General features: G+C 39.2%; 1 protein-coding gene and 1 long non-coding RNA gene across 5 annotated transcripts in view; one reads left to right on the top strand and one right to left on the bottom strand.

Moving 5' to 3' along the window:
- The window catches only part of LOC142865020 (uncharacterized), a 585,997-nt gene that overhangs the window by 185,706 nt on the left and 372,636 nt on the right, over positions 1-27,655 (top strand). The window lies entirely within an intron of this gene.
- LRRN1 (leucine rich repeat neuronal 1) overlaps positions 6,031-27,655 on the bottom strand; it is a 51,819-nt gene continuing 30,194 nt past the window's right edge. For both annotated transcript variants that reach the window (XM_012751485.3, XM_075998555.1), the window contains exon 2: positions 6,031-27,313. In XM_012751485.3, coding sequence (XP_012606939.1) covers positions 24,885-27,035 — 2,151 coding nt within the window. In that variant the 5' untranslated portion in view covers positions 27,036-27,313 and the 3' untranslated portion in view covers positions 6,031-24,884. The remainder of the gene's footprint in view (positions 27,314-27,655) is intronic.

The following is a 27,655-nucleotide window of genomic DNA, read 5'->3' as shown; positions in this document are numbered from 1 at the left end:
AAGATGATTTTTGAGTTTTCATTACAGTAGATTTTATCTGTGCCTCTGCCTGGCATGGATTAAACATTAGAACTCCAATCTGTGTCACTAACTACCCTTGAAAATAAAAAGATCCTAATTATTCACTATATTATGTAAGTTTATATATTTTTCTCTTTCAAATTTACTCTGTACACCAGGATTTCAACTCTGTAAGGTTTACTACTAATAAGGGAGAATATTAAATTTATTTTAGGATCACTGAGTCCATTGTAGACGAAAGTTGAGTGCTCAGCAAGACTGCAGCAATGTTATCTTAAGTTAATTCATCATTTAAGATTTCCCTTCCCCAAAAACTTAATTATCACACTGCTTTCAGTACCTTTTCAGACTAAGAAATCAGAGAAGGATCAGAAGGGAGACCAACAGGAGACTTAGAAGCTCAGATACTTCTTAGGATTTATAGGGACACACTTTTAAAGGTGGCTTCCACTTTAGTGACAGTAAATAACTGGCAGTGCCAACAACCACCCTGGGGTTGGTTAACCAAGGGCATAGCCTGTCATTCAGTCTCTTAGAGTGAGGAGGGACGGCTGCAGACATTACCCTTTGAAAATGGACATGTATAAGTGATGGCCCTCTTCCGTTGTCTCTGAAAACCTACATTGCAATTCATCAGTATAACATCAAAGACAAAATTTAGGCTCCTTGAAATTTTGAGCTTTTGATAGACAGGCTTAACAATAGAAAATGAGAGCCTCAGTTCAGAATTTGAAACATAGCTTAACAATTTATAAAGTAAACTTATATTTTGACACTAAAAGAAAACACATCGCAAATATCTGTTCAATTATTAATTATTGTTGGCAGTATTAAGGTCACAGGAAGAAGAAAGGTAACTTTGGAAGATATCAAAATAAGGCCCAGTATAATTTTTCATAAGATAAAATGACTGGGAGGTGATTGTACATTTTTCTTAAACAACTAAGCAAGTGATAATATTGATCTTGACAAACTGGACTTGTAACAAAGATGATCATGTTAGGACCCAGTTCTATTTTATGGAAAATCTGTTGGGAGCTTAGTGGATATCTTTTAGAAAATGTTAAATCCTTGTAAAAAAAAAACTCTTGTCAAGCAAGAAGGAAAACTCCTTGCAGTAAAGCATATTTTATGGACTTGAAATGTTAAAGGTGAATGGACAAGTTTACTGCCGATTTAGTGTCTTGTCTCTGCTGCTTTCTAAAGCTTCATGTAGTAAAGAAAAGAAGGGCCTATTAATAGGAGCTTCCCCCTTGGAGCCATGGGCAGGGGCTGAAAGAGAGCAGGGGACTGAGCAGGATGGCCTTTTAACACAGGTGGCAGGTGTTAGGAAGACATCTGTGTTAACAACAAGAAATGCCCTCCAGAGCCTGTTCACAAAACCAGTACCGCAAAACAAGCACCTCTGCAACAAAAGCCACCCAGGACAGTGAACGAATGCAGGAGAACCAGGTTGTAGGCCTCCAGTCACTTCTGACTGGCGGGCACAGTGCCAGTTCCCCCTGAGGACCCTCACATCCCCCAGGGCTTCTCAGGGCCCGCAGTCCTGCAAGACTAGATCACACCAGAGTTGGCCTTTTTTTTTGATGTCTGTGCAGTTATGTTGACTCATGTTTAAAGATTAATTAATGCAATCTTCAACAAAGCCTTATTGAACACCTATTGAATGGCATCCTATGGTTACCTAAAATAGTGTATAAACATGGGCCAACATAACTACATTCTTGCATTGATAAAATGTTAGACTGTAGGCCCTCAATCCAATTAGTTAATTATACTCAAACTAGTTATTATAAAACTCTTCATGTTAAAGATTAAATAATTATCAACCTCAACACTAGTGAAAAAAAAAGATTAAATAATTAATACTATCTTTAACAAGTACTTGTTGAACAGCTATTGGGTGGCATACTTATTGCCTCATACCCCAGGAAGACTACTTATTTATGCAGTAACAAAGAGGTGGTTGGCAGTGGCGGGAGCTCATACTGGGCCTCGAAGGCAACTGTAATAATGTGAAGTTTCACTCAGAGAGATGAGAAACTATTGGAGCATTTTGGGCTGAGGAAGTATGCGCTTGCTCAATCTTATATTTAATAGGGTCACTTCAGCTACTCTGTTGAGAATAGAGTGTAGGTTCCATGGGCAGGAGCAGGGAGATTAGCAAGGAGATGCTTGCAGTCAGCCAGGCAAGAGAGATTATGGTGATTTGATCCAGATGAGAACCAATCAGATTTCATGTATTTTTAAGACAGAGCCGACAGAATTTGTCAATAATTCAAGGCAGAGGTGATGGTGACATGGATTGGGTTTGTATTATTGGTGGTAGTGGAAGCAGTTGGATTCTGATTTTATACTGAAGACAGGGCCAACAGGACTTGCCAGTAGAACATATGAGTGGTATGAGGAAGAGACGAGTACGGGATGAGTCCAAGATTTGAGACTAAAAAAAAAAAAATAAAATGAAGGACAGAGTTGCTTTTAACTGATATAGGGAAGATTTTGGGTAGAGCATGTTTGTGGAAAAGATCAGGGGTGCAGTTTTGAACCTGTTAACCTTAAAATGCCTGCCAGACGTCAGGGTAGAGATGTTAAGTCAGCTGTTGCATATTCAGGAGAAAGGGCTGAACTGGAGGTAGAAATTTCAGAGTCATGAACATGCAGATGACAGTGAAAGCCCTGGAACTAGAGTGAGTGTGGATGGAGAAGAGGTGTGAGAACTGAGCCTTGGGACACTCTACTGGGAAGAGGTTGAACAGATAAGGAGAAACCAGCAAAGGGGCTAAGAAGGACTGTCTGTAAGGCAGGAGGAAAATCAACAGAGTGTGGAGTCACAGAAGCCATGGGAAGAAACTGTTTTCAGGAGGAAGGAGTGATTCACTGTGCCACATGCTGCTCACCATTCAAGTAAGATAAAGGCTTTAAAGCAACCATGCAATTTAGCAGCATGGAAGCCAATGGCATCTTTGTCAAGACCAGTTTCAGGGAAGTGGATTCAAAAGAGAGAATGGGAGGAGAAAAGTAGCAAGTTTTGCTGTAAAGAGCAACTGAAATAAGAAGTAGTAGTTAGAGGGAAAAGTGGGTCAAGATTGTTTTGTTTTGTTGAGGTGGAAGAAATTATAGCATACTTGAATGCTGACGAGGATAATTCAGTAGAGGGAAAATTTAATTATGCATAAAGGAGAGGGAACAATTGCTTGGGAAATATCCTAAAACAGGCAAGAGGGGATGAAATCTAGTGTACAATTGAGGGGAATGGATTTGGATAGGAGCAAGGAGCATTAGACCAGGAAGCAAATTGAGGAAACAGGAGGGAAGTCAGAGCATGTGGACACATATGCAGGTGGGTGGGTAGAAGTGGTGATAAGAACATATGGAATTTCTCTTCTGATTGTTTCTGTTTTTCCATTGAAATAAAGAGCAAGGTCATTCATCAGCCATGAGTGAGGAAATGGGGCAAGTTGTGGTTGAAGGAGGAGGAAGCATGAAATAATCCTATAGGAGATTGAGAGAGGGAATAGATTGGAAAATGCAGTAGAATTACTGGGTACCACTGTAGGCTTTTTGAGGTCGTGGTCATGAACTTAAAGGCAGAACATTTTCTAATGGTTGTAGTTTTCTTCCCCCTGCCATGTTCATCTACACAGATAAAAATTCATGGGTGGTAGAGAGTTGGATTTACTTCAGGTAAGGTTTGGTCAGAGAGTATGAAAACAAGAAGGGGCAAAGAGGTGCGGGTTCTACACATATCAAGGAAGTAATGATACATCAGGCATGTAAGCTGGGTAAAAAGGAAGTAAGGAAATGGGAGGTTTAAGGGATAGGAAAATGGCATTTGGACTAATAGAGTGTTTGTCTTGGTTGAGTATGAAGAATAATAGGAGTGAGCCAATGTGATAGGAGGTATTGGATCCACTTTCCAGAGTGGGATATTTGAAATTGAGAGTATGAAGGGTTGTCAGGAAGGATGAGATCCAGAGTATGACTGGGGTAATTGGCTGGGGCTCTGTGGTGGACAAGGTCTTTGGAAGACAGGAAGGCAGGCAAGGAATTAAGATATCATGCAATTGGAAGGATTATCTACTTGGATATTAAATAATCAGGAATTATGACAGGAGTAGTATTGCAGAACATGGCAGTGAATCAGGACCTAAGATCTGCAGGAATAATAAGGAGTGATATGGAGTCTGTAGAAGCCTGTAACCAGGAGAACTAGAAGTAAGTGGTAAAGCCAGATATTGGGGTTTTTTATGGGTGAGCAAATGAGAAAGGAATGAAACATAGGCCACCTCAGAACCCTATTCTTTCCCTAAGAAAGAACTTAACTACCGTACGTACCTTTTCTCCTCTGGGTGAGGGGAAGGAGCTGGGTTGGAACCAGACAGAGTTGACATTGCCCATGATTTTTGTCAATTGAGAACAATATCATGTGCTTATAATATTCCTGCATCTTAAGGTTGAGTAGACACACGATTGTAGAGATGCTAGAGAGAATGTGGCTCATTGGTGAAAGTTTTCATGTCTAGAATCAGAGAACCCTATATCCAATCTCCCCTTGCCCCGTGGACTGGGTGACATTGGGGAAATCATGAAACCTGTTTTTGTCCTCCATGTTCTCTTCTGCTGTGTAACAGAGTTAATAGTAGTATCTACTTGATCAAATAGTGATGCAGATTAAAGGAAATAATCTAAGTTAAGGATCTTGCATATAGGATGTATTCAATAAGCTTTAGCTATTGTGATTAATATTCAGATTGTGATGTTTATCTTTATTCAGCAAGATTTACTTTGCAAAGTACATTCATTTCCTAGATTGAGAACTGGTTGGTGGTGCCTCATAGGTACTATACTTGTCATTCAGGTAGGCGCCAGCAGGGGGAGCAAGGGTCTGTTAGATTTCCCTAACAAGCCTCCTCCCAAGGCTGGCCTCGCAGATTATCTCCATTCTAGAGCTGAGAGGAGACTGCTTGTGACCTTGAGCAAACCATTTAATCTTTTGAACCTTAGTTCTGTATATGTAAACTGAGATAACATTTCTCTTATCTAGCTGAGGGTTATATGAAGAATCAAATTACAAGTGTGAACTCTATGGTAAACCAAATTTATGTAAATACAAAAGCTCAGCATTACTATTATTCCTAGCACTAGCCTTTTATTCATTTTTAATGACGTTAGTGAATCTGACTAAACTGACATTTTTATAACTTATGTTCATAAAGTTTTTCCCTTGTCCTCTAATTAAACTTTTATGTAGATCTCAAGTAGATGCAGTCTCTGATAGCACCATTTGTAGCTAATACTTCTGGAAGGTAAGTTCCATAAGGACAGAGACCATATCTGTCTCATTGTTGCATCATACCTGGCATGTAACAGGTACTCAATACATATTTGTTAAATACATCAGTCAGTCAGTCAAGTGGCTGCTACTTGGAGGAAGCTATCTTTGCAGCCTCATTTCTGTCTGCTCCCTACCTTAAAATCCATTCTCCATAGTCACACCAGACTATTTGCATTTCTAAGAACCTGCTATTTACTTTTACACTTCTATATTTTGGCTGTACTGCTCTATCAACTGGAATTTTATTCCTGCATTTCCAAATGGCAAAATTCTACTTTTATTAAAAGACTAATCATAAAATAATCTCCTTTTTAAAACCTTCTCGTTGTGTCCACTAGAAATTGTTCACTGTCTGCTTTCCCTCTCCAAGGCGTTCTGCTGCTCATGTAGTTATGTTTGTATTGACCAGAATATCAAATTACAGTGGGAGATGTAGGTGTTTTCATTGTTACATGATGGGTCCTTTATGGGCAAAGACGAGTCTTACTTATAATTGTAGCTCCAGTGGCTAGCACAATACTTCAAAAGTTGAATATGCCCAAGAAATGTTGGTTAAGTATATAGGTTGCAAGCAGGCTTAGTGTTGACTATTTTACAGTCAGTATGTTTTAAATTTTTACAGTTATATCCCAGAGGATAATTACTATTATTATTATCTCAACTTTGCAGATGAGGTTAAGTTCTTGCCCAGGGTCTCAGTTAATAAGTGGCAGAGGCTGTATTTGACCCTATCTGTTTGACTCCAGAGCCCATAATCTTGAGAATTGAGCTACTAAAATGAAGGTTTTAAATACAGAAGTCTTGTCTTGAGCATCTCTCATCTTTCAAGATGCCAACCTTGCAGATCAGTTTTGTGAAAAATGGGATTTGCTGAAAATGTGCAGTGTAGAAGTCTGCGCCTACTTTTACACCAGTACAGTTATTGCTGCCTCTCAGTTTTATTTCTTTAAGCAAAATAAAGCTACTTTTTAAAAATCTCTTCTAGAAAGCTTAATTTCAACTCCCAGAGCTACTATGTTTCTAGGGAAAGGGGAGAAAAGAAACATTGCATAAGAGAAGAAGAATAGGATAATTAGAAAGAGTAAGTACGGATGTGCCTATTTCTATATTCATGTTTTGGTATGAAGTAGATCCTAGCAGGTCATAGAAGAGCCTGGCTTGATGTTTTCCTTGCCTTCCTGCAAAATTGCATCCTCTCTTCTTCTGAACTCCTGACATCGGAATCTAGATTGTACAAATTAGTATTTGACTTCATGGTATTTAGATGTTTAGGGGCTGCAAGATTTCCTAAAATTCTAAGATTTTAGAAAGTTAGAGCTAAGAGACACCTTAGACACCATCTGTCCAAGTGTCTCATTTTAAAGTGTAGAAATTGAGGACTGAGAAGGTAAATGACTTGCCTAAAGTCACACAGCATGTGAGTAGCAGCACCAGAATCAAAGGTCAGGTTTTTTCACTCTCAGACTAGGACTGGGGACCCTAGATCAAGCTACCTCTTGTCTTCTAAATTAGATTTTTAAAAATCTCTTCAAATATTCACTCCTGAATTCATCTAACAGACATTTGCAGAAGGTATGTACAGAATCTCCCCAGGCCTCTGTGTTTGTACAGATAATTCACTGAGCAAAAGTTTCCCAGAAAGAGCACCCCAGCAGAGGGATGGGCATTTGCAGTGGCACTATGCATAAAGGTATGGCCGAGAGCAGAATGTGCAAGGCAGGAAGACGTGAGAATGAGCCACCTGGAGGGAATGAGAGGCTTGGGCAGAGGTGGTCCATGAGGCTGAGGAGTATGAACAAGGGTCAAACTATGAGGGGTGTAATATGGCATACCTAGAATGATAGATTGCATCCTACAGAGAGTGGGAAATTACTGTAAGTTTTTGAGCAGGAGAATAACGTGATCAGAATTATTCCTTCTACTTTTCTTAAACTCCCACATACAGTCAAGTTGATGTTGGGTAGATAATAACATGAACTTTATTGACTTAAAAACAGAAACTAGATTTGGTGATAAGTTTGTAATCGAACATGAACTTTATCCTTCAGGAATTTCTGGGAGAAAAAGCATGTTTTATTTATTAAAATTCAGTGGCATTTTTGGACAATTACCATGGTTTATACATATGGTGGTTGCTGTAAAAGTTACAGACTTGAAAATAAAGGAGCAGCCCACTTATTCCATCTCTCTCACTATAATGCTACCCTCGAGGCATGCACATAGAAGAAGGAATGTAAAGGAGACATCATGAATTGTAGAGGATACTCAAAAGGAACTTCAGGGATTCATAGTATGCACTTAATGATCAGAGATTGAAGAGTTTGTGGATATTTCATACCCACCTTGGCCCTCATTTCTCCCTGGGTTGTTTCCTTATATACTGCTTATATCCTGTGTTTCTTTCTATGGATAGTGCCGTAAAATAACATTCTCCATTTGAAAAAAATATCTTTACAGTCACCTTTGATGATTCTAGTGTAAATTGAGATCTTTTTCTGGGTTTGCCATGCAGATGTTTATAAACTGACCTTTTGTCTTATCTGTCATACTTGTTAAATATGTTAAGTGTTGCAGAGAATATTGTGAAGCTAAGTTTTGTCAATGACATCAAGGCATTATAAATATGTCTTTATTTGGGGCCTTTTTCAATGATAAGAGATAAGGTCATCTATCTCAAATTGCCAAGCACCTGCAGCAAGAAAGTAATATGCCAAGATGAGATCCATAGTTTGCTTCTTTTCATAAAACTCCTTGTCGCTTATTTAATGATTGAATTGTTGTAGCAGAAGAGAAGAAGGTAAAGAGATTAGGTAATATGCAGTTTGGTAGTAGAGGCAGTCAGTGCTCTGCCCTTACCACATTGTTGGGCTTACACTAGCCTCAGGCATAGATGTCTACATCTGTGTGTCTCTTTGCCTGAAGGCTTTCTCTGATCACCTTGGGCTGCAGGCTGGAAGTTCTAGTGAATTAACATCCCAGGCGTAGTCCTTAAAAAGCTAATACGACTTGGTATATGTGTTAGTTTCCTATTGCTGCTGTAACAAATTACCATGCACTTGGCTTAAAATAAGACAAATCTATCATCTTACAGTTATGGAGATTAGAAGTCTGACCTAGGTTCCACCAGGCTAAATCAAGGTGTTGGCAGGGTTGTGCTCCTTCTGGGGGGTTTAAGGGAGAAACTGTCTTCTTACATTTTCCAGCTTCTGAAATTCTTTGGCTTGTGGTCTCGTATCGCCCTGACCTCTGCTTCCTTGGTCATACTTCCTTCCCTGAATTTGATTCTCCTGCCTCCTTCTTCTAAGGATCCTTATGATTATTATACTGGGACCACCAAGATAATCCAGAGTAATCTCTCTATCTCAGGATAGTATCCTTAACACATCAGCAAAGTCCCTTTGGCTTTGTAAAGTAACATATTCACACATTCTGAGAATTAGGACATGGACATCTTTCGGGGGCTATTATTCAGCCTGCCTCAGTGTAAAAATATCCCACTTTCCTTGTTCCTTGAATTGGGTAATTCTGAGCCATATGTTCTACTGTTCTCAGAATTTCCCAGTGGGATTTCACCCTAGCTGTTCACATTGGTTACTTGCTCAATAATATACCCTTTCCTGGTTTCCTTCCATTTCCTGTTTCACTGTCCCATTTCCTCTCCAGTGGTTCTGAGAATTATCTCCCAAATCCAAATTCTTGTATTCAAATCTTCCTTGCAAGGTCTGCTTCTTACACTCAGTTGCTCAACCTCTATAAATCCTTATTAAGAGTGAATTTCTTTCAGTGCTCAAAGAATTATGGAACCAGGACACAGGAGCTAGCTTGAAGCAACTCCCACTGACCAAATCTAGGACAAGTGAAGCGTCAAAATAAATAATGATCATAAAGGATTACAGCCTATTGAATAAAGCAAGAATCTGTGAGTCTACAGATAGGAAAACAAACAAATAAATAAATAAAAAGGGGAAGCTCTTCCTTACAGTCTAAATCCAACTAATAAATGTAGAAAGGAAGATGGAATTATAAAATAATTATTTGGCAAATGTGATAATAATAACTGATTCAGACAAGAAGATTCAATGGATGCTAAAACCAGTGGGTGAAAGTTTGAGGAATAACAGGGTATTTACATAATCTCAAAGCATTTTGCCACCAGATAATTACAAAGGGTAAAAGAATAACTTTATAGTGAAGAAACCTGGTAGATACCCCCTTAACCAAATGATCTAACTGGATAATGGGAGGCATTTGTAGCATGTGCCTTCTGGTACCATGCACTGAGAGGAACTGGGCTTCCCTTCTATGGTATTCCTACCAAAAGTATATAACTTGAATCTAATCACACCAAAAGATATGAAAAAACCAAATGGAGGGATATTATATAAAATTGCTGGCCTGTCCTCTTCAAAAATGTCAATGTCATAAAATACAAAGAAAGATTGCTCTAGATTAAAAGAAACTAAAAAGAGATGAAAACTAAATGAAATATATAATCGTGGATTTTTCTTTTGCTCCAAAGGACATTATTGGGCAATTAGAAAAATTTGAATAATGGCAGTAGATTAGTTAATAGTATTTTATCCACACTAACTGTCCTAATTGTGTAAATTATACTGTGGTCATGTAAGAGGCTATTCTTATTTATAGGAAATAGACACTGAGTTATTTAAGGATAAAGGAACATTATGTCTGTAACTTATTCTTAAAGAGTTCAGAAAGACAGAAAGAGAGAAATAAAACAAATGTAAAATGTTAACATTTGGAGGATCTGCATGACAAATGTCTGGGAATTCTTTGTACCATTCTTGTAACTTTCCTGTATGTGTTTAATGATAAAATTTTTTAAAATGTAAAATATATAAAGCATTTGAATCTTGGAGTCATTATCCTGCTTACCTCTATGATGCTATCTTGTCCTTATAAGGAAAATGTCCTCAGCATTCTTAAGCCAGGATGTCTCTGTCTTCATATGTCCATTTGGAAGCCTAGGGATGTGTTGACTATTGGGTAGAGTTTCTAATACCTGTACCAGAGCACTGGCTTTGGAATCAAGAAACTGGAACGTGTGTCTGTCTCAATAGTTGTGAGGACTTTTGTAAGTTTTTTCACTTTTCTTGGCTTTAAACCATGTTTAGATTAAGAGTTTGAACTAAGTATTCTGCTTCAACCCTTCCAGAACATTCATTTATGATTCTCTAATATCCTTTGGGTATTTAAACTGCTGAATCTATTCTTCTGAATGTGGCCCATGTTGACTCTGCCTTATGACAAATTCCACTTGATATGACTACCGTGAATTCGTGTCAAAGAAATTTCCATTGTAGGGTTATTTGTTTGTTGTTGTACAGGAGGAAAAAGCCAGTTGAAACATTCAACAAAATTATTCAGTTTGTGATTCCATTTACTAGATTTCTCACATAGGAATTTTAAGTTTAGGTAAACAAACTACATATTAATGACTATGGAGAACAATTTACTTTGTGTGACAAATATGCCCTTTATTTCTCAGTTAAAATTCAGCTGGTTTGTTTCCAAAACCTACAGGCTTATGTTAGTTCCCAGCGTACACTGAAGGATTGAATGAACAGTCTGGTGGAGGAAGTTGGGAGAAGTGGGGTCTGAGCTGCGCTACAGCATCAACCCCACAGCTGCTTTGCTCCTTAATGTTTGGCAGAGGGTAGCTCTCTAGTCATTGCCCTTCCTCTTTCTTAAATAGAGGTAATGAGGCTTGAACCTCTCTTCCCTCTCAGGAGTGCTGCAGTGATGTATGGAGGTGCCATTTGCAAACTGCTGTGAGTCTCCTGCTAGGGAGATATTTAAGTAACAAAGCATCATCATCTGAGTACAGTCAGCTATGGCTACAAAGCCAGCACCAAGGGACTGAGTCTCTTCATAATAGCGTGATCTAGAATGTACTGAAGATATCCACGTAGGGGAAAGAAATAGACTGCCCTCCCTTTCTCACACCAGTAAGCCTTATCTCAATACTTTTATTTATTTTTTTTCATAGCACTTATCATAAGCTGCAATTAACTAATTATTTAACTTATTATCTAGTCGCCCTTCAAAGACATAAATGCATGGAGGGCAGGAACCAAGTGTGCTTTGTTTTTCTTATATCCCTTGATAAATAGTAGGGTCTTGATAAAGACTGATTTAATGAAGAATGAATGAATTATAAAATCCATGATATAATCTTGCTATTCTTTGTGATAGGATTTGACCACATTTGTTAACATGCTTATAATTGTCCATGAGCATTTGAATTTTCATAGCCAAATAGGTAATTTCCCCATGCATGTGGTTTTTAAGATACCAATTATGGACAAGAAATAAGTTGACATGTGATGCGTAATAAGTGGATGTCTCATATGTCAACACAAACTTCTTAAGGAGCTTCAGCATGTATATCTGGTAGCAGTGCAATGGATAATTGAGAATATAAATTATTTTTAGCTTTGAAAAGTAATTTTTTGTTTTAGAGTTGGGATCTCTCTCTGTCACCCAGCCTGGAGTGCAGTGGCACAATCACAGCTCACTGCAGCTTTGAACTTCTGGGCTCAAGTGATCCTCCCACCTCAGCCTCCCAGTAGCTATGATTACAAGTGGGAGCCACCATGCTTGGTGAAGTAATTTTTATATCTCTTTATTTTTATGGTGAATACCCTCTCACATTTTGTTGTGTTATGTAGCTATAAAATGTGCATCAGGTGGATCACACCTATAATCCTAGTGTCTTGGGAGGCCAAAGAGGAAGGATCACTTGAGGCCAGGAGTTCGAGACCAGCCTGGGCAACATAGCCATACCGTGTCTCTACAAAAAATAAAAGCTGGACACAGTGGCGCACCTGTAATCCCAGCTACTCAGGAAGCTGAGGTGGGAGGATCAGTTGAACCCAAGTACTCGAGGCTGCTATAAGCTATGATTGTGCCACTGTACTGCAGCCTGGGCAATAGAGTGAGACCCCAACTCTAAAAAAGAAACAAAACTAAAAATTAAAAAAAAAATTGGTGTATCGGTTTTTTGTCAAATAAAGCTAAGGGGCTCATACCATTGAAGGCAGAAAGGAAGTGAGGCAGCCGTAGGGTACCCCTTGGGATTGCCCATTCACTATAGGTAATCCCCATACTTCTGTAGGTAATTGATTTTACTTTACTCATATACAAGTTTAAAAGATGAGGCAATTTGTATGTGAAATCTTCCAACAGCCATCTGGGAGGATTTGATTCAGCTGTGTGTGTGTGTGTGTGTGTGTGGTTTTTGTTTGTTTGTTTGTTTGTTTATTTTTTACTTTATTAACAATTCAAGGGGCATCTTTTTTACCTATATTTTGGACACTTGATCTATGGTCATTGTATTGCTACCTCGGCCCTCCTGAAGAAAGACAGTGATTATGTCATTCTAATGTTCAGAATCCTTCACTGGCTCCCCTATGCTTGAAGAATAAAGTCTCAGGCCTTCACTCGCTCACACAGTTTTCCTCATAACCTAATTTCAGGATAGTATCATGGTTATGAGCATAGATTCTGGGGTTAAGTACCTGATTCTGCCTCTTGAGTGACCTTGAGCAAATTGCTTGAACTTTCTAAGCCTCCTGTTTCCTCATGTGTAAAATGGAGAAAACAACAGAACCTGTCTCATAGGGTTGTTTTGAAGACTAAAAGAAATGATGCATATTAAGCACTTGCCATTGTGCCTAGGCGACAATATGAGTGGTATGAGAGGGGCTGTTGTAAATGCTTAATAAAAGTTTGTTGTTTTTATCACATCTCTCTCCTGATCCAGCAAGTGAACTAATTACCTCTGCAAGTACCCCATAATTTACATTTTCCTTCAGACTTTTGCCTGCTCCTACCCCCACTTTCCCAAGTTCACTTTCCCATTCTCCTAGGCTCTGCTGCAGTGTTACCTTGGCTATAAATCCTTCCACAATAAAATAAAATAAAATAAAAAATAAAACTCCTCCTTTTCTGCTTTCTACAGTTCTAAGTGATCTGTCCTTTATCCAGATTCCCTTGACGCTTATTCTGAGGTGAAAGCAGCAGCCACTGAATCAAGGATACTCTTCTGGATGCCCCATTAGGTGAGATCTGAGGGTGTTTCCTCCTTTTCCATGAGCCTCTGGGATGAAGTTCTGTCAGCCCCTCTCCCATGCTATTTGGCCCCAACCAGTAAAAACAACCACTGGAGATCATGGTCAGCACATAGTAGATGCTAAATAAATATTTATTCAGTGAGTATCCCTTCCTGTGGCTACCACACATATCAGTCCAGCAGAAAGACCTATTTTCATCCCAAATTGAAATTCCTCAGAAAGTATATGTGGTAAAATTCCAAAAGCTTTTGAGCTTTGAGTCTGGGGAGGATTTGGTCATATGTCAGATATATTGTATGACTCATGAATTTAAGTTGGTTTGGGGGATTCTGTATGTGAGAACTGGATCTCTTTTCTGCATGACAGCTGTCCTTTTCACTTGTGGCAGAGGTTGAAAACGACTGCATGGGAAGTGGAGTGCTTTGGTATTTGAAAAGATGATGATGAATTATTTCTGTCTTGCCCTCTTCTTCCCTCACAAGATAACAGCAAGACTTTCAGAGCCAGAACTTTACATGACCATAGATTGATTATTCTTCCTCAATAGACTAAATGAAATAAGCCTTAGGCAATTTTCCTGAGGATACAGGGTAGGAAAATTTGGGGAGAAAGCTTAAGTTTTACTGTTTCTGAAATTTGGGAGCCTTTAGTTTTATTTTCAGCTTTCCACTCACTGGTTAGGAGAGCTTGGCCAACTTGTTCTCTTTCCCTGGGCCTCAGTTTCTCCATCTGTGAAAGGAGTGTGTTGAACTAAATGGTCTGTAAAGGTCCCTCCAACTTTCATTTATCAGTAAGCCTTAATGAGATACCATCAGGCTGGAGGCACCCACTTGATGAATGAGAAATGCAGAACTCACTTTGTATAGCAGTGTGAAGAATGCGCCCTACCCAGCGTTCACAATGACAGCCAGCTAACTGGGTGTACTCATCCAAGCAGGCTTCTCGAACTGTTATGAGCTCAATTGTCCACCCCCATCCCAATTCATAACTCACAGTATCTCAGAATGTGACCATAGTTGTAGACAGGATCTTTACAGAGGCAGTCAGGTTAAAATGAAGTCACTAGGGTAGGACCTAATATAAACCACCAATGTCCTTAGAAGAAGAGGAAAAAGGACACAGACACACACACACATAGAGTAAATAAGACACACGGGGGAGACAGCTATCTATAAGCCAAGTAGAAAAGCCTCTGAAGAAACCAAACCTGCCAATACCTTGCCTTGGACTTCTGGCCTCCAGAACTGGGAGGAAATAAATTTCTGTTGTTGAAGCCACTAAGTTAGTGGTACTTTGTTACAGCAGCCCTAACAAACCAATACCAGGACCCTGTGCTCTCTAAGGAAAAGTAGAAATTCTATTGTGGTGAGGGAGAATACTGGGAAAAATTGGGGGTGAGAGAAGACTTTGCAGGGCTCCCCCCAAAATTGTGTTTTCTAAGTGTTCAGTCCTGGGTCAGAAGTTGGACATACATTCACTCATTATTCAGGAGCAGGGGAGAAAACAACAATTAAGAAGTTACCCAGAGCCAGGTGATGTCTTAGGCCCTGGGGATGCAGTAGCAAATAAGGCAAGTACAGCCCCTCCCATACATTTTCTCGTGGTGGATAAAGGCAGCAGCCATGACAACTGCGAAGGAGAGAGGCCTGGGATGAGAAAATGTAACAGGCTAACCTAACTTAATCTGGGGGTTTTCAGTAGCCTTGTCCAAGAAACTCTGAGGAAAGAGTGAGGATTAAGCAGGGGAAAGAGCAAGAGGCGTTCTAGGGAGGGGCTCTGTGTGAAGGAGGCATGATATGACCAAGGACCTGAAAAGCAGCCTAGTGGGACTGCAGTGCAGAAAACAAAAAGCAAGGGTGTCGAAGTATAAGCTACTGAGGTAGAAAGATAAGCAGCTTAATACTTTTTGTGGAGGAAGAGAACAAGACTAGGGCTGGGATTGAATCGTCCAATCCACTTGGCTCTGATGGTTGGCCATTCTAGACACAATCAGTCATTCTCTGATCTCCAAGATGAATAATCAAGAAATGTTCAAGCCAACCATATACAATTTTTTAGAATTCACAGATAGAACTTCTTTCTACTCTGGATGACTCTTTCCATATTCCCTGGGGAACTGGCCAGGACAACTTAAAAGAAAACTTAAATTTAATAGAGAGTATATGTAGTATTTGTTTTTCCATTCTTTAGATACTTCACTTAGGATAATGGTCTCCAGTTTCATCCATATTGTTGCAAAAGGCATTAATTCATCCTTCTTTGTGGCTGAGTAGTATTCCATGGTGTGTATATATATATATATATATACATACCACATTTTGTTAATCCAGCCATTAATCGATGGGAATTTGGGTTGATTTCACATCTTTGCAATTGTGAATTGTGCTGCAATAAACATTCAAGTGCATGTGTCTTTTTGAGAAAATGACTTCTTTTCCTCTGGGTAAATACCCAGTAGTGAGCACACAAGTGCACAGAGGGAAGTATAACACAATGGCAATCCATCGGGGCAGGGGGTGGGGGAGAAGAGGGCATGGGTGAAAACCTGCCTAATGGGTACAGTGAATACTATCTGGGTGATGGGCACACTTACAACCCTGACTCAAGCATTACAAAAGCAGTCCTTGTAACCAAAAACATTTGTACCTCTGTAATACTTTGAAATAAAAAAAAAGAAAACGTAAAGACTAGGACCCTCAGAGAAAGCAGTTAGGAGTAAGTGTTGAAATTTCAGATGGGTTTGTTTAGAGATAATGAGAAAAGGAGAGGGAGGAGAGATGGATTCATAAAAGACAAGTTTAGAAGTCTCTTCTTTCAGCAAACTTTGAGTTGGAATTTCTCCACTACCGGGGTGTCATGTTTTAGAGAGGGGGATAGCTGTTTGCCACTCTATCTCTAAGCATGAGACATTCCCACAGGGGCTATGTACCTTTCTTTCCATTTCTGCCCTGGTGTCGTTATTCTTCCCCAAACTCCTCCCCAAACCAGCCATTGGTGGTTATGGAACATGCGGGAAATTGTGTGTTGATTCCTGCTAGTCAGCTCCACAGTGCAAGATTTGCCTAGGGGGGAAAGAGATGGCTGTACTATCTCGAATAGGCTTCCAGAGTTCAGGGAACGTGAAAGTGTCCCCTCCTGAAGAATATGTGCTCCTCTGCATGGAGAGTATCTGTGGCTCCAGAATCCACTGAGAGTTGCTGAGTTCCCAGAAAATGTAAGCTGTTGTGTTGTGTGTACAGAACAGTACCCTGGGGGGCCGAACACAAATGCAAACAATCCCAGATCACCGCAAGTGGCTCAGCCCAAGCAGATGTCCTAGGTTGTGTGATTTCCACAAACTTGGAATGAAGTTAAGGCAAAATTTCCCAGGCCTCAATACAGAAGAAAAAAATAGAAAAAGAAAATTCAAGAAATTCAATCTGTTCCCCAAATCAACCAAATGCTAGTTTGCTCTCTGCAACCGTCCAAAAATCTATTAGCAGACAAAACAAAATATAACCAGGAAGATGCATCTGCTTCTAGAAAAAACTTATTATTCACTCCAAAGTCCAATGAAGTAAATGACTTCATTCATTCAACAAACCTCTGTTGACTTTTGGATTGCCCAGTGTTTTTCATTATCTACAAACTGTCTCAATTTATGTAGTGAATGGGAAGCTAATTATAACTTACATTGTCTAAGGAAATGGATCGAGATTAAAATATTTGTAAGTTGGTCACTGTGACCCATTTTGCTTTGGGAAATAAAGGGGGTGCAATATGTGAGAGTAGGGGTAGATGTATTCAAGTCTGATTTCTTCTTTATTACTATTTCTAGCCTAAGGCCTTTACAGCACTAAAAAAGAAATATTTGTATTTAGTGGGCAATGAAAGTTGAGACAAGTTGAGAAGAGGATTAATTTGTACATTTAAACCCCACATAATCAGTTTCAATTTTCCAAACGTGTACTTTGTATTTCCTTGACACCACAGACACCAAAGGAAGCCTGCCTTAACTGCAAGCCACTGACTGGGATAGATGTAAGCAATTAGGGCAATCTCACATCTGTTTAATGCTGTTGTCTTACATATTACCACAGCTGAGTTTCCACATTGAGGCCCCAGGGCTTGGAAAGGTTTATCAAACTTTTCTTGCAAGCTTCTCTTATCTCACCAGGAAGGCACTTCCCCAGTGATTATGTGCAATGGCTAAAAAAAAACTAAATTGGGAGCAAAGCTTCATCTGGGGACCATAGGCTGCTCATATGACCCAGCCTCTCCCTCTCGTTTCTGCAAAAAACTTGCTATAATTTCTCTCCTCCTACAGCTTCCTGTTTGGTTCCTCTATATTTTTAGTAGCCCCTTCCCCTTCATCAGAATGCCTCCAAATCTCCAAGTCCTCTGGGAGGGCTTCTGCCATGTCCTTGGAAATGCTGTGATCGTGGCGATTTGTTTGTCAGCCTAGGATGCTGTCGCTCTGGGTGTTTGCCCATGGAACTGTCAGTTCATCTTTTAATTATGAGCTTACAGTGAGACTTAAAAGTTTGAGCTCCCCAAACCGACCAGGGCTCTTCTTCCTTGTGCTTTCATACTGCTTCATCCTCTTGCTGTAGTTATCACTCTGGATGGTCCTTTATGTGGATGTCTGTCTTCCTCCATGACTGCACCTGGAGAGCATGGGCAGGGTGGGTTCATTTTCATGCTCTTAGTGCTTGACATAGAAGAAGTAAAATACCTCCGGAAGGAGGTTGTTCAATTACTGAGTATCCATGTGATAGATGATTATAGAGTTTTCAATACCATGTTCTCTAAGATAATTTAACAATATGAAAGGAAAGATGCTTACTTTTTGCATGACAGAAAAAAAGTGTACCAAACCATATATATCATAATTCTAATTTTACATTTATAAATGTGTATATTTTTATAAGTATATGTATATATACACAGAGGAAATATATACACAGAGGAAAAAAGATTAGAAGGAAGTACATCACAATCTTGTCTGGTTATTTTTAGAGTCGTGGAATTATATACTATTTTTAAATACATATTTTTTTCTCTTGATTATCCAAAGCAAACACAAACTACTGTTACAATCAGAAGGAAAAAATACCATGTTTAAGTGAAGACAGATAGGAACCATCTTATGATGGTGGGAGCACACCTAAGCCAGTTAGAATGAAATTTGGTAAAATAAAGTATTGTTAATAAGTGTAGTATTCTAATAAGAGGCAAAATAATATGGGAGCATATATTTTAGTTAATATTCATAGTGGCCTTTTTTATAGCTTCATCAGTAGCACAGGAGATATTTAAACCAATCTGTCTCTTAGAAGATTGAAAATGTTTTTAAATTAAGAGCTATTGAGAGCACAAAGATATAGGATTAGGCATAGAATTCTTCATTAACAGTTCTCCAGGGAGTTTATCCTCCCAGCACCCCCATCAACAAGGATGATCTACAGGAAAGTTAAGATTAGATTTCTTAAGGCATCAGAACAAGTCTTTTGCTCTGAATGAGGTAGTATCGCTTTAAAAAGCAGATCAGAGAAATGATTCAAATATGAGACTAATCTTACTAGTTAAAAAGAAAAAGAGCAAAGTAGCATTTTCCCTCTTACCTAAGCCTTAAAAAAGTTGCATTAAATGTCATGTTAACAAACCTTCTGTGGGAAGGTCCTTGCAAGATCCTGAAACCTACTCTTCTTTGCACCCCATTCTCAGGAAAGAACTAAATCAATCCTGCCAATGAGGTGTCCAGCCCAGTACGCTGGATGCCTCTTTTACCTAGAAAATAGTTTAGTGGTTAGTTTTGGGCTTTGGAGTCTCACAGCCAGGGTTGAAATATTGGCTTCATCACTTATGACTGATGAACTGGGCCTCAGTTTCTCCATGTGGAAACTGAGGATATGAACACCTGCTTTACACAGTTATTGAGGATTCTGTGAGACAATACAGGCCAAGTGCTCATACATGGAAATCCATCGTATCTGTTTTGACTCTCATCATCCTGCCCCCATTTTGGTTTATTACTATTATTATTGCTGTTATTTACTATTTTTTCTTTTGCAGCTTCAGTTTCTTCCAGTTGTTTATATGGAGTTGACACAAACTTTGAAGAGTTGTCCTTTACTTTTTCCTCTTTGGTTTCGTGTAATTTCCATATATTGATCTCAGGTTTGGGTCTTAAATTAGACCCTCCCTTTGTTCCATTTTTCCTGTCTTAAGTGTCAAATGGGTTTTTGGGCTTTAGTCTACATTCCTGATCTGGATTTAGTTTGTGGATCATTATATAATAGGAAAACTAAAAGTTTTAGTTCATATAGGCCTGATCTAAGTCCCAGTTCTGCTTCTTAGCAACTTTGTGATTTCGGGCAAGTTGCTTTACTCTCTGAGGCCAGTATCCACTATTCTTTTCTCTAACACAGGGACAACATGGGCAATTGAAAGGATTCAATGTACATAATCCACGGGGAGCTCCCAACAGAGGGCTACACAATTGACGTTTCTCCCTCTTTTCCCCTCATTAAGTCACTGCTATAAAAATGTCATCTTGCCTGCTATAATTACATGAGCTGTTTGCCTTCTCCTCATGACCACCCTGTCTTCTGTTTACATTAGCGAGATATGCTAATATGAAGACTGATGCATTATTCAGGACACCCCCTTTACTAGGAATTCATGATCATTCTGTCAGGGCCCAAGCTGAAATTTACTTTGTCAGTCTAATCTTATGGGAGGGGGACAGTCAGGCCAAAGTGTAAAGGAGAGGCATGATCTGACCCAATTTGTGCCCAGAGCTACTTTCGTGAGGTGCATAATACTGGTTTTGCTTCATATTAAATAGCATATAACTGACAAAATGGGGTACATTGAGAGGGCAATTGCATTTATTTTTTTTTTTAATGTATACCATTTTAGTGTCTGATGGCATCCATATAGACTTTGCAAGGAGTGGGGTGACCAGAGGATTTCCTAAATATCTCTACAAATTCCGTGATTATGCAAGAGCCATTTGTGTCTGACTGTTATGTATGTTTTGGGGCACATCTGTTACTGCCCTTGCAACTTCACATTTCCCCATTTAAGCTTCAGAGCTAAACACTTTGTGATTAAGTTTATAAAAGCTTTCCATGATTTCCTGCTAAGGAAAGAATGAGCTTGGAGTCTTCCCCACAAAAATCTTTACATAGTTTAATTTGATGAGTATTTAACAGAGAGAATAGTATGGGGGAGGTGAAGATTAGAATTAAAATTCAGCCTGATACAAAATTAGTTTTGGTATGTATCTCAGATCCCCAGCATATAAATTTTCTTAAAAGAGAAGAGAGAAAAATAAATGTTAAGACATAAAGAAAACCATCAGTGCTGTCTCCCAGGAGCTCCCCTTTCCATATTTACTGTGCCTTGGTATATGTGCCCTGTGACTTCCAGCATCTGCTCCTCCTTCCACCTCAGAAGGGTGCTGGATGGAGGGGGAGAAAACTGGGAGTGACGGGACCCCATAATAGTCACCTACTTACAGAGCTATATGGCATCAGATGAATGGTTACTTCTATGAGTCTCAGTTTTCTTATCTGTGAATTGGAAAGAATAGTATCTAATTTACCATACTATTTTCCAGAAATTAAAACCTCAATTTCTCAGGACCTGTGGTGCAGATTGGTACCCTGAGATACACCAATGGTTACATGACCGTGGGAAGTGCTGAATACTTTATATTAGTACTGCCAAGTCTCTGAGGAGTTCTCTAATACAAGAAACCCATTTAATTCTGTTACCCGGTACTGGGCAATGCTAAACCAGCAAGTATAAAAATCATTACTTCCCTCACCATCTTGTTATTCTTACTATGTGCCTTAAGTTCCCAACATAACGTACTGGCAATGCAGGTGGGGAACAGAGGGGGGCAGGGGGATCATGTCCACACCAGACTAGATAAAGTCCTACACAGACTCTAGGCCTGAATTATTCTAGAGTACTGGATGGTGATTCTGAATCACCAATCTTTAAAGAAACATTTTTATCTCCCAGCTAATCCCTTTTGAATAAAAAAAAGGTCTATTTGCAAGCAGGGCAAGAGTAAAAGAATTGAGGTGAAGAAAGCATTTTCATTTGTACTTAGAATGCATCAGAAGTAGTTAAATTCTCCTTTTCAGTGAATAGAAAGGCACAAAGTATGATTTTCCCAGCCAAGTGTTAGAGATATAAAACTTTTTTTTTTAATGGTAAAAACCGTAATGAAGAAAGAAAATGCCTTGGAAAACGAATAAAGAGATAGAAAGCAAACACCAAGTAAAGGATTGATTGTGGTATCCTTAGTAAATGAAAGAACGAATGCATAAATAGAAACCACAAGAGAGAAAATATAGACCTTTGATATTGTTTGTTTGCAAAAGAATAGAGATGATTCCTTTCTGCCAAATTAGAGACATTGATAATCAAACATTACATTTGTTTTTATATTCATGGCATCAGTTCAATTTGTCATTAATTAAATGAGCAAATTAAGGAATGCCTGTTTTAAGAAGCTGCTCCAAAAATAACCTTGTAAAATCAGGTTAGAGATACACTATATGCCCTGAGGGCAGCAGGAAACAAAAGGGAAAGCACAAAATTAGAAAGTGACCTATAATAATCACTTCACTGGTAAAGATGATATAACTTCCATTATCAATCAGGACCTAGTTTGATATCTAACTTCATTGTCTAATTTTTCAAATTAAATTAAGTGCAAATGAGGAAATAGTTGGCCAGAGAAAAAAAGTACCCCACCATGTTGCTTTCTCTCAACAGAAAACCAACCCATTATCACAGAAGGGAAAAAATAAGTTCTAGTATTTATTGTAGGAGAAAAAAGTAAAAGGAATTTTCTTCCCCCAAACTGGCCTGGCAAAAGATATTTTTAACCGAAAAAAAAAAAAATAGATTTCCTGGTGCTTGCTATATATTCAGAATGGAGAAATGGTTGAGTTTTTTTTTTTCCTTCATTTATTCTACCAATATTTAAGTGCTTATTCTGTGCCAGGTTAAAATCATTGCTTTATGGGCTGAAGGATGCCTTGCAGATTTGCAGCTGCTCGCACCCGAGTGTCTCATACGTCAGTGCCACCCCCTTTCACAGCTCAGAGATTATCAGGGACGTTGTTAGATGGTCCACTATTCTCTGCAGGTGTTTGAAGATGGATTCACCGACAGGAAATGCCCCAAGGCTACATCCAAAGCATCTCCAGTTCTCCATGTTTCCGACACATACTTGGCAGTACCAACAGTGTAGACCCTTTCCTGACCCTCTGGTATGCCCTGTGCTAAAATTTATCCTGAATAAATAGGAACTTGAGGATATACTGTATTTGTGAAGCAGGGGCACCAGAGGTTATTTAGAACTGTAAAGGAGGACCCCTGCACGGGAAGCTAGAAGGCTGCAGGGCCTAGAGCGTTCGATGGAGTGCAGCGTGCCGAATGGACAAGGAGCCTGACGTGTGCAAGCTGCTCACCCTCCCTGGGCCCCGGTTTTTCTCACCAATAAATGGAGACTTTGGGAAAGGATGCTTTGAGCCCCAATATTTCTTGTTTTGTTGTTGTTGTTGTTGCAGCTCATGTTTCAGCATCTGAAATTCTCTTTTTCCCCCAAATCCCTTAGAAATGGGGGGGAAGTGATGATCTTTTTGTGATTCACAAAACAAGGGGTTTGACAAAGAAAGAAGTCCCTCAGCCTACTTCTCACCTGGATGGACTTTCTGCTCCTTTTTCATTGCTTTTGCTCATCTGGCACCTGCTTCTTCTTAGTTCCGTAGTTCTCATCATTCCTGGTGTGACAGTGTGTGCCTGGCAGCAGCTGCCATTTAGAACAGCCTTTCTTTATTTCTCTGCCTTATCAATTCACATTTTCTAATGGGCCCTTTCTTCTCTACCTACACTTTTAAATCCTGCCCTTCTATGCTTTGTGGAACTGGCCTTCTACTTAAACCTAGCTCCTTCTGTTCTAAATTTCACATACACAGTTCTCATGTAATCTTGAAACACTTAATTCTGGAAAACTTTCTATATATTATTTGGATGAAAAATGTCAACAGTACATAAGCTATTCTGTTTTCTATTAATCATTTACTTGCCTCACAAGTAGATATATCCACACAGATATTTAGAGTAATAGAGGCCTAAGCACTTAGACAGCTTTTAAAAAGGAATAACATATAATACATTTTGGAACACTCTGTAGATCTATGTTTTATACTTTGATGGAGGGTGTGGGTACTACAAAAAAAAATCAGGTTTTAGCAAAACTCTTACAGAAAAAGAATATATTGATAAATATGTATATATTATATATTTACCATGTTTAGTTATTCATGGGATACAGTAATATACCTTTTCCTTCATATGCTCGCCCCCCAATACACATTAGGTTCTGGTCAGTAATATTTAAAATATAGAAATCCTATTCATTAAAATATCTTAATTAAAATAGATTTTTTTCCCTTAGAAAGTGAATTCAAACTTTTTAGGGCTTGTCTTTAAAAAGCAACATGCTATAGCTGATTTATTTTGGGTTGTTGTCTTTATGGATGTGAAAAATATTACCACTGCAACTAACAAGAACTATAAATGATACATTATTGCAAGTGTTCTAAAAAATCAGAACAAAACTAATTTATTATAGTTCTGTCTTCATTATACACCACATGTTGGTGAGTTAAACACAACAAAATTATTGTCTTTTCTTTTAAAAGTGTCTACTAAAGATAAAAAGAATAAGGTAACAATTAACATGTAGTTTGTTACATTAAAAAATCTGATATACATATTTCTATTGCCTGTTAGCTTATTCTAAGCTTCTGTAACTATTACAAAAGAAAAAGAAAAGTCATTGTTCAAAGGCAAACATTCAATTCAGTTGATACAACATTACAGTACAGTCAACTAACATCATTCAACAAAGGTAACAAGTCTAGCCTTAGTTTCTGGAGTTAAAAGTCTGTAGACCAGATTGCTACAAAAGGTTCAATGCTGCTTCAATACCATATGTTAGCTTTTTGGAGGACTTGGTACTTTCTACCGATGGCTTCAGAAGAAGGGGTCATGCTACTGGTAAAAGCACAGGGGAACCCCAACCTGTCATTAATAATTTTATTGAGCACTGTAGTTAGAACAGCATTATTGAGTTTAGCACAACAAACTAAAATAAAATAATAATAATATAATAATAATCATAATAATGATAAGAATTAAAAAACCACACAAACTGGAAGCCTAGAGTTGCTGCCAGCCGTGTCAAACCCTTGCGATACGCTATACTAAAAAAATTTGAAATATCCACCCGTCCTCTCCACTCTGCCACAAACTAGCAAAGTCAAAAATACAAAAGTCTTCAACTTGTTACTTTTGCAGAATAAAGCAAAAACGTCTTTGTGCTCCTTACTACCAGAAGCAAAATATCCTCTGAGTTACCACATGTAATAGCTTCTGGATGTGTCAACCTGGGTTGGCTTGGTGTCTGCAGAACCATCTTTGTCTTTCTCGCTGTCGCCTTCCCAGAGGTTAATGAGTGGTGGGTACAGCTCATTTAGTGGGATCGAAGAGGTTTTTTGCATATACTTTTTTAGTGAGTGGTGGTAGTTTTTTCTCTTAAATCTTTTGGCAAAGTACACAGCAATGGACGCAAGGCTAATGACGGCAAACATAGAGCCCATGACCGCAGCGAGGGCTGTGCTGGTTTCTTGATCAGAGATGTCCAGCGCGAAGGCGGCGTTTTTGGTTGTGACGTTTACGCATGACTTTTGAGTCTGCTGATGAATATTGGACACGGTGAGACACACTTCGTAATCTGTGGAAGGCTGTAGATGTGTTAGATTGTATTCGTGGACATCTACTGGGACCCTCGCCGTGTAGGTTATGTGGGGGTTGTCAATCTTCACGGTGGCAGTTGACCATTTTAAGTTTGACGTCATGACATTGGAATTAACTTTCCAGGACAGTAAGATGGAATGGGATTCTGCCTGCTTGACATATATTTTTAGCACCTGGGTACCATCCAGAAGGGTCCCATTAACCTTAATTGTTGCCACTCGAGTGTCTGCCCCTTGGACATTCTGGGCAACACAAGTGTATCTTCCTGAGTCTTCAATTTGTATGTTAGATATTTCCAAGGTGCCTTCGCTACTTAGCTTGTATTTATCTGAAAGGGTTTCCACAGTTATCTTATTTCCAATGGGAGTGACCCAGTAAATTTCAGGTTCTGGCTCAGCCATTGCCCGACAGTCTAGGAAAACCGTCGTGCCAATATCCATGTTTAAATGATTTGGGAATGTGTCGTGAGATATCATCGGGAGGCACTGTTCACTTGAATCCTGGATTAAAACTTCCTTCACCTGCTGCCCTTTGTATTCGGGCGGCATGGCACAGAACATGGATAAGGGCTCCATGAAGCGGATGTTTGTTTTGTTGGAGTTAATCCAGTGGATGACACAGTCACACCTCAGGGGGTTGCTGTGGATACTGATCTCACGAAGATTGGGAAGGGATTCGACTGTCTTTTGGTAGACGGCATTCAAGGCATTGTTGTTCAACATCAAGCTTTCCAGGGCAGGAACACTTCGAAAAGCCAAGCGGTGGATATAAGATAGTTTGGGGTTATTGGTGGCTTCTAGCTTTGTGAGTTCAGGCAAGTTGTCTAGGGCATAGCGGTCGACAGAAACGAGTTCCCCCATATTGTTGATGCCCAGTTCTTTTAACCGGAGCATATTTTTGAAGTCCCCTTCTTGGATTTTGTGAATGGGGTTTTTATTGAGGTCTAAGAATTTCAAATTTGGAACCTTTTGCAGGGCAAGTTGAGGGACTTTAACCAGTTTGTTATCGTAAAAAGATAGGCTCTCGAGGCTATCTAAGCCCACCAACGCATTTCCAGGAATATCAGTGAGATACATTCCTGCCAAAACTAAGCTTCTCAAATTTGAGAGGGGTTTGAAGTTCATATCCAGAATTCCAATCACAGGGTTTTCTCCAATCATGAGAATTTCCAAGTTGGGTGTAGAATCAAACCAGCGACTATCAATAACTTTCAATTTGTTGGAGTTCAGGTGGAGCCGTAAAAGATTTTTTAAGCCTGAAAAAGCATTAGCAGAAATAGTGCTAATCTGGTTGTGGTTGATGTAGAGTTCTTGAAGGTTGCTGAGGTCTTGCAGACAGTAATCAGTCATCTCTGTAATCTGATTTTCCTCCAAATGCAGAGTAGTGAGCTGGGTCAGGTTTGCCAGTCCTACCTCCTTAATATTTGTGAAGTTGTTTTGGGAGAAATCTAGCTCAGTCAAGTTGAAAAGCTGCTGCAGCTCATCCACAGTCTTTGCGATGTTATTGCTCTGTAAGAGAAGCACTTGCGTGTCACTAGAAAGGTTGCTGGGAATCCTTGTTAAGCGGAGATCATTGCAATCAACGGTGGTGGCTTCTCTGTATGTGGACTGTGGGGTAAACCAGGGACGGATTTCACACACGCAGAGTTGTGGACACTCGCTATTCTGCATGGAAGACTCAGTTAATGAAGTCATTAGCAAGCTCAGCACCAACCGGCAAGCTGCTACAACAAAGCTCATCCTAGCCATGCTGGCTCCCCGAGAAAGCTCCACTTCTGATGCTCGTAAGTTTTAATAAAATGGGAACACTATATAGTGATATGTAGGACAGCAAGCAGAAAATGTAAACATTCAAACAAAGTCTTTGTTGAGATATGTCGAATTCCAGAGTCTGAAGGGATGGTTTTCTGGAGTTTTCAAAAGGCAGGACTCGATTTGGAATCTTTTACCTGTGTCTCTCAATTCCAGGCATGTGCACAGGTCCGTGGCATGAGTCACTTCAGCCAAATCAAAGTCTGGAGATGTGCCTGAAAATGAGATTAGGACAGAGGTTACGCGTATTCCATATACTTTCTACACGATAGCCTTTCTTTTGTTTATTAAAAAGGCAGAGTCACAAATCTAATAACAGAAACATTCTAAATCCATTTAAAATAATTAACAAACTGTTAAATTGCAGGACATTCTTACTATATCCCACTTACTAAACTAACACGAGCTTTAGTGTTCCTTCACTTTTACAATTAAATTGGGAATGCACATACTACTGGGTAGTACATTAAACAATGCACACAAACACACACAAATGCACAACCGCCTACATGAACTTATTAGGAACACTCAGAAAAGCCCTCAGATGTCATTTCTTT

Source organism: Microcebus murinus, chromosome 28, assembly GCF_040939455.1.
Source record: "Microcebus murinus isolate Inina chromosome 28, M.murinus_Inina_mat1.0, whole genome shotgun sequence".
In the NCBI taxonomy this organism is placed as follows: Eukaryota; Metazoa; Chordata; class Mammalia; order Primates; family Cheirogaleidae; genus Microcebus; species Microcebus murinus.
The sequence above is the reverse complement of the archived record's forward strand: the minus strand, read 5'-3'. Positions and strand labels throughout refer to the sequence as shown.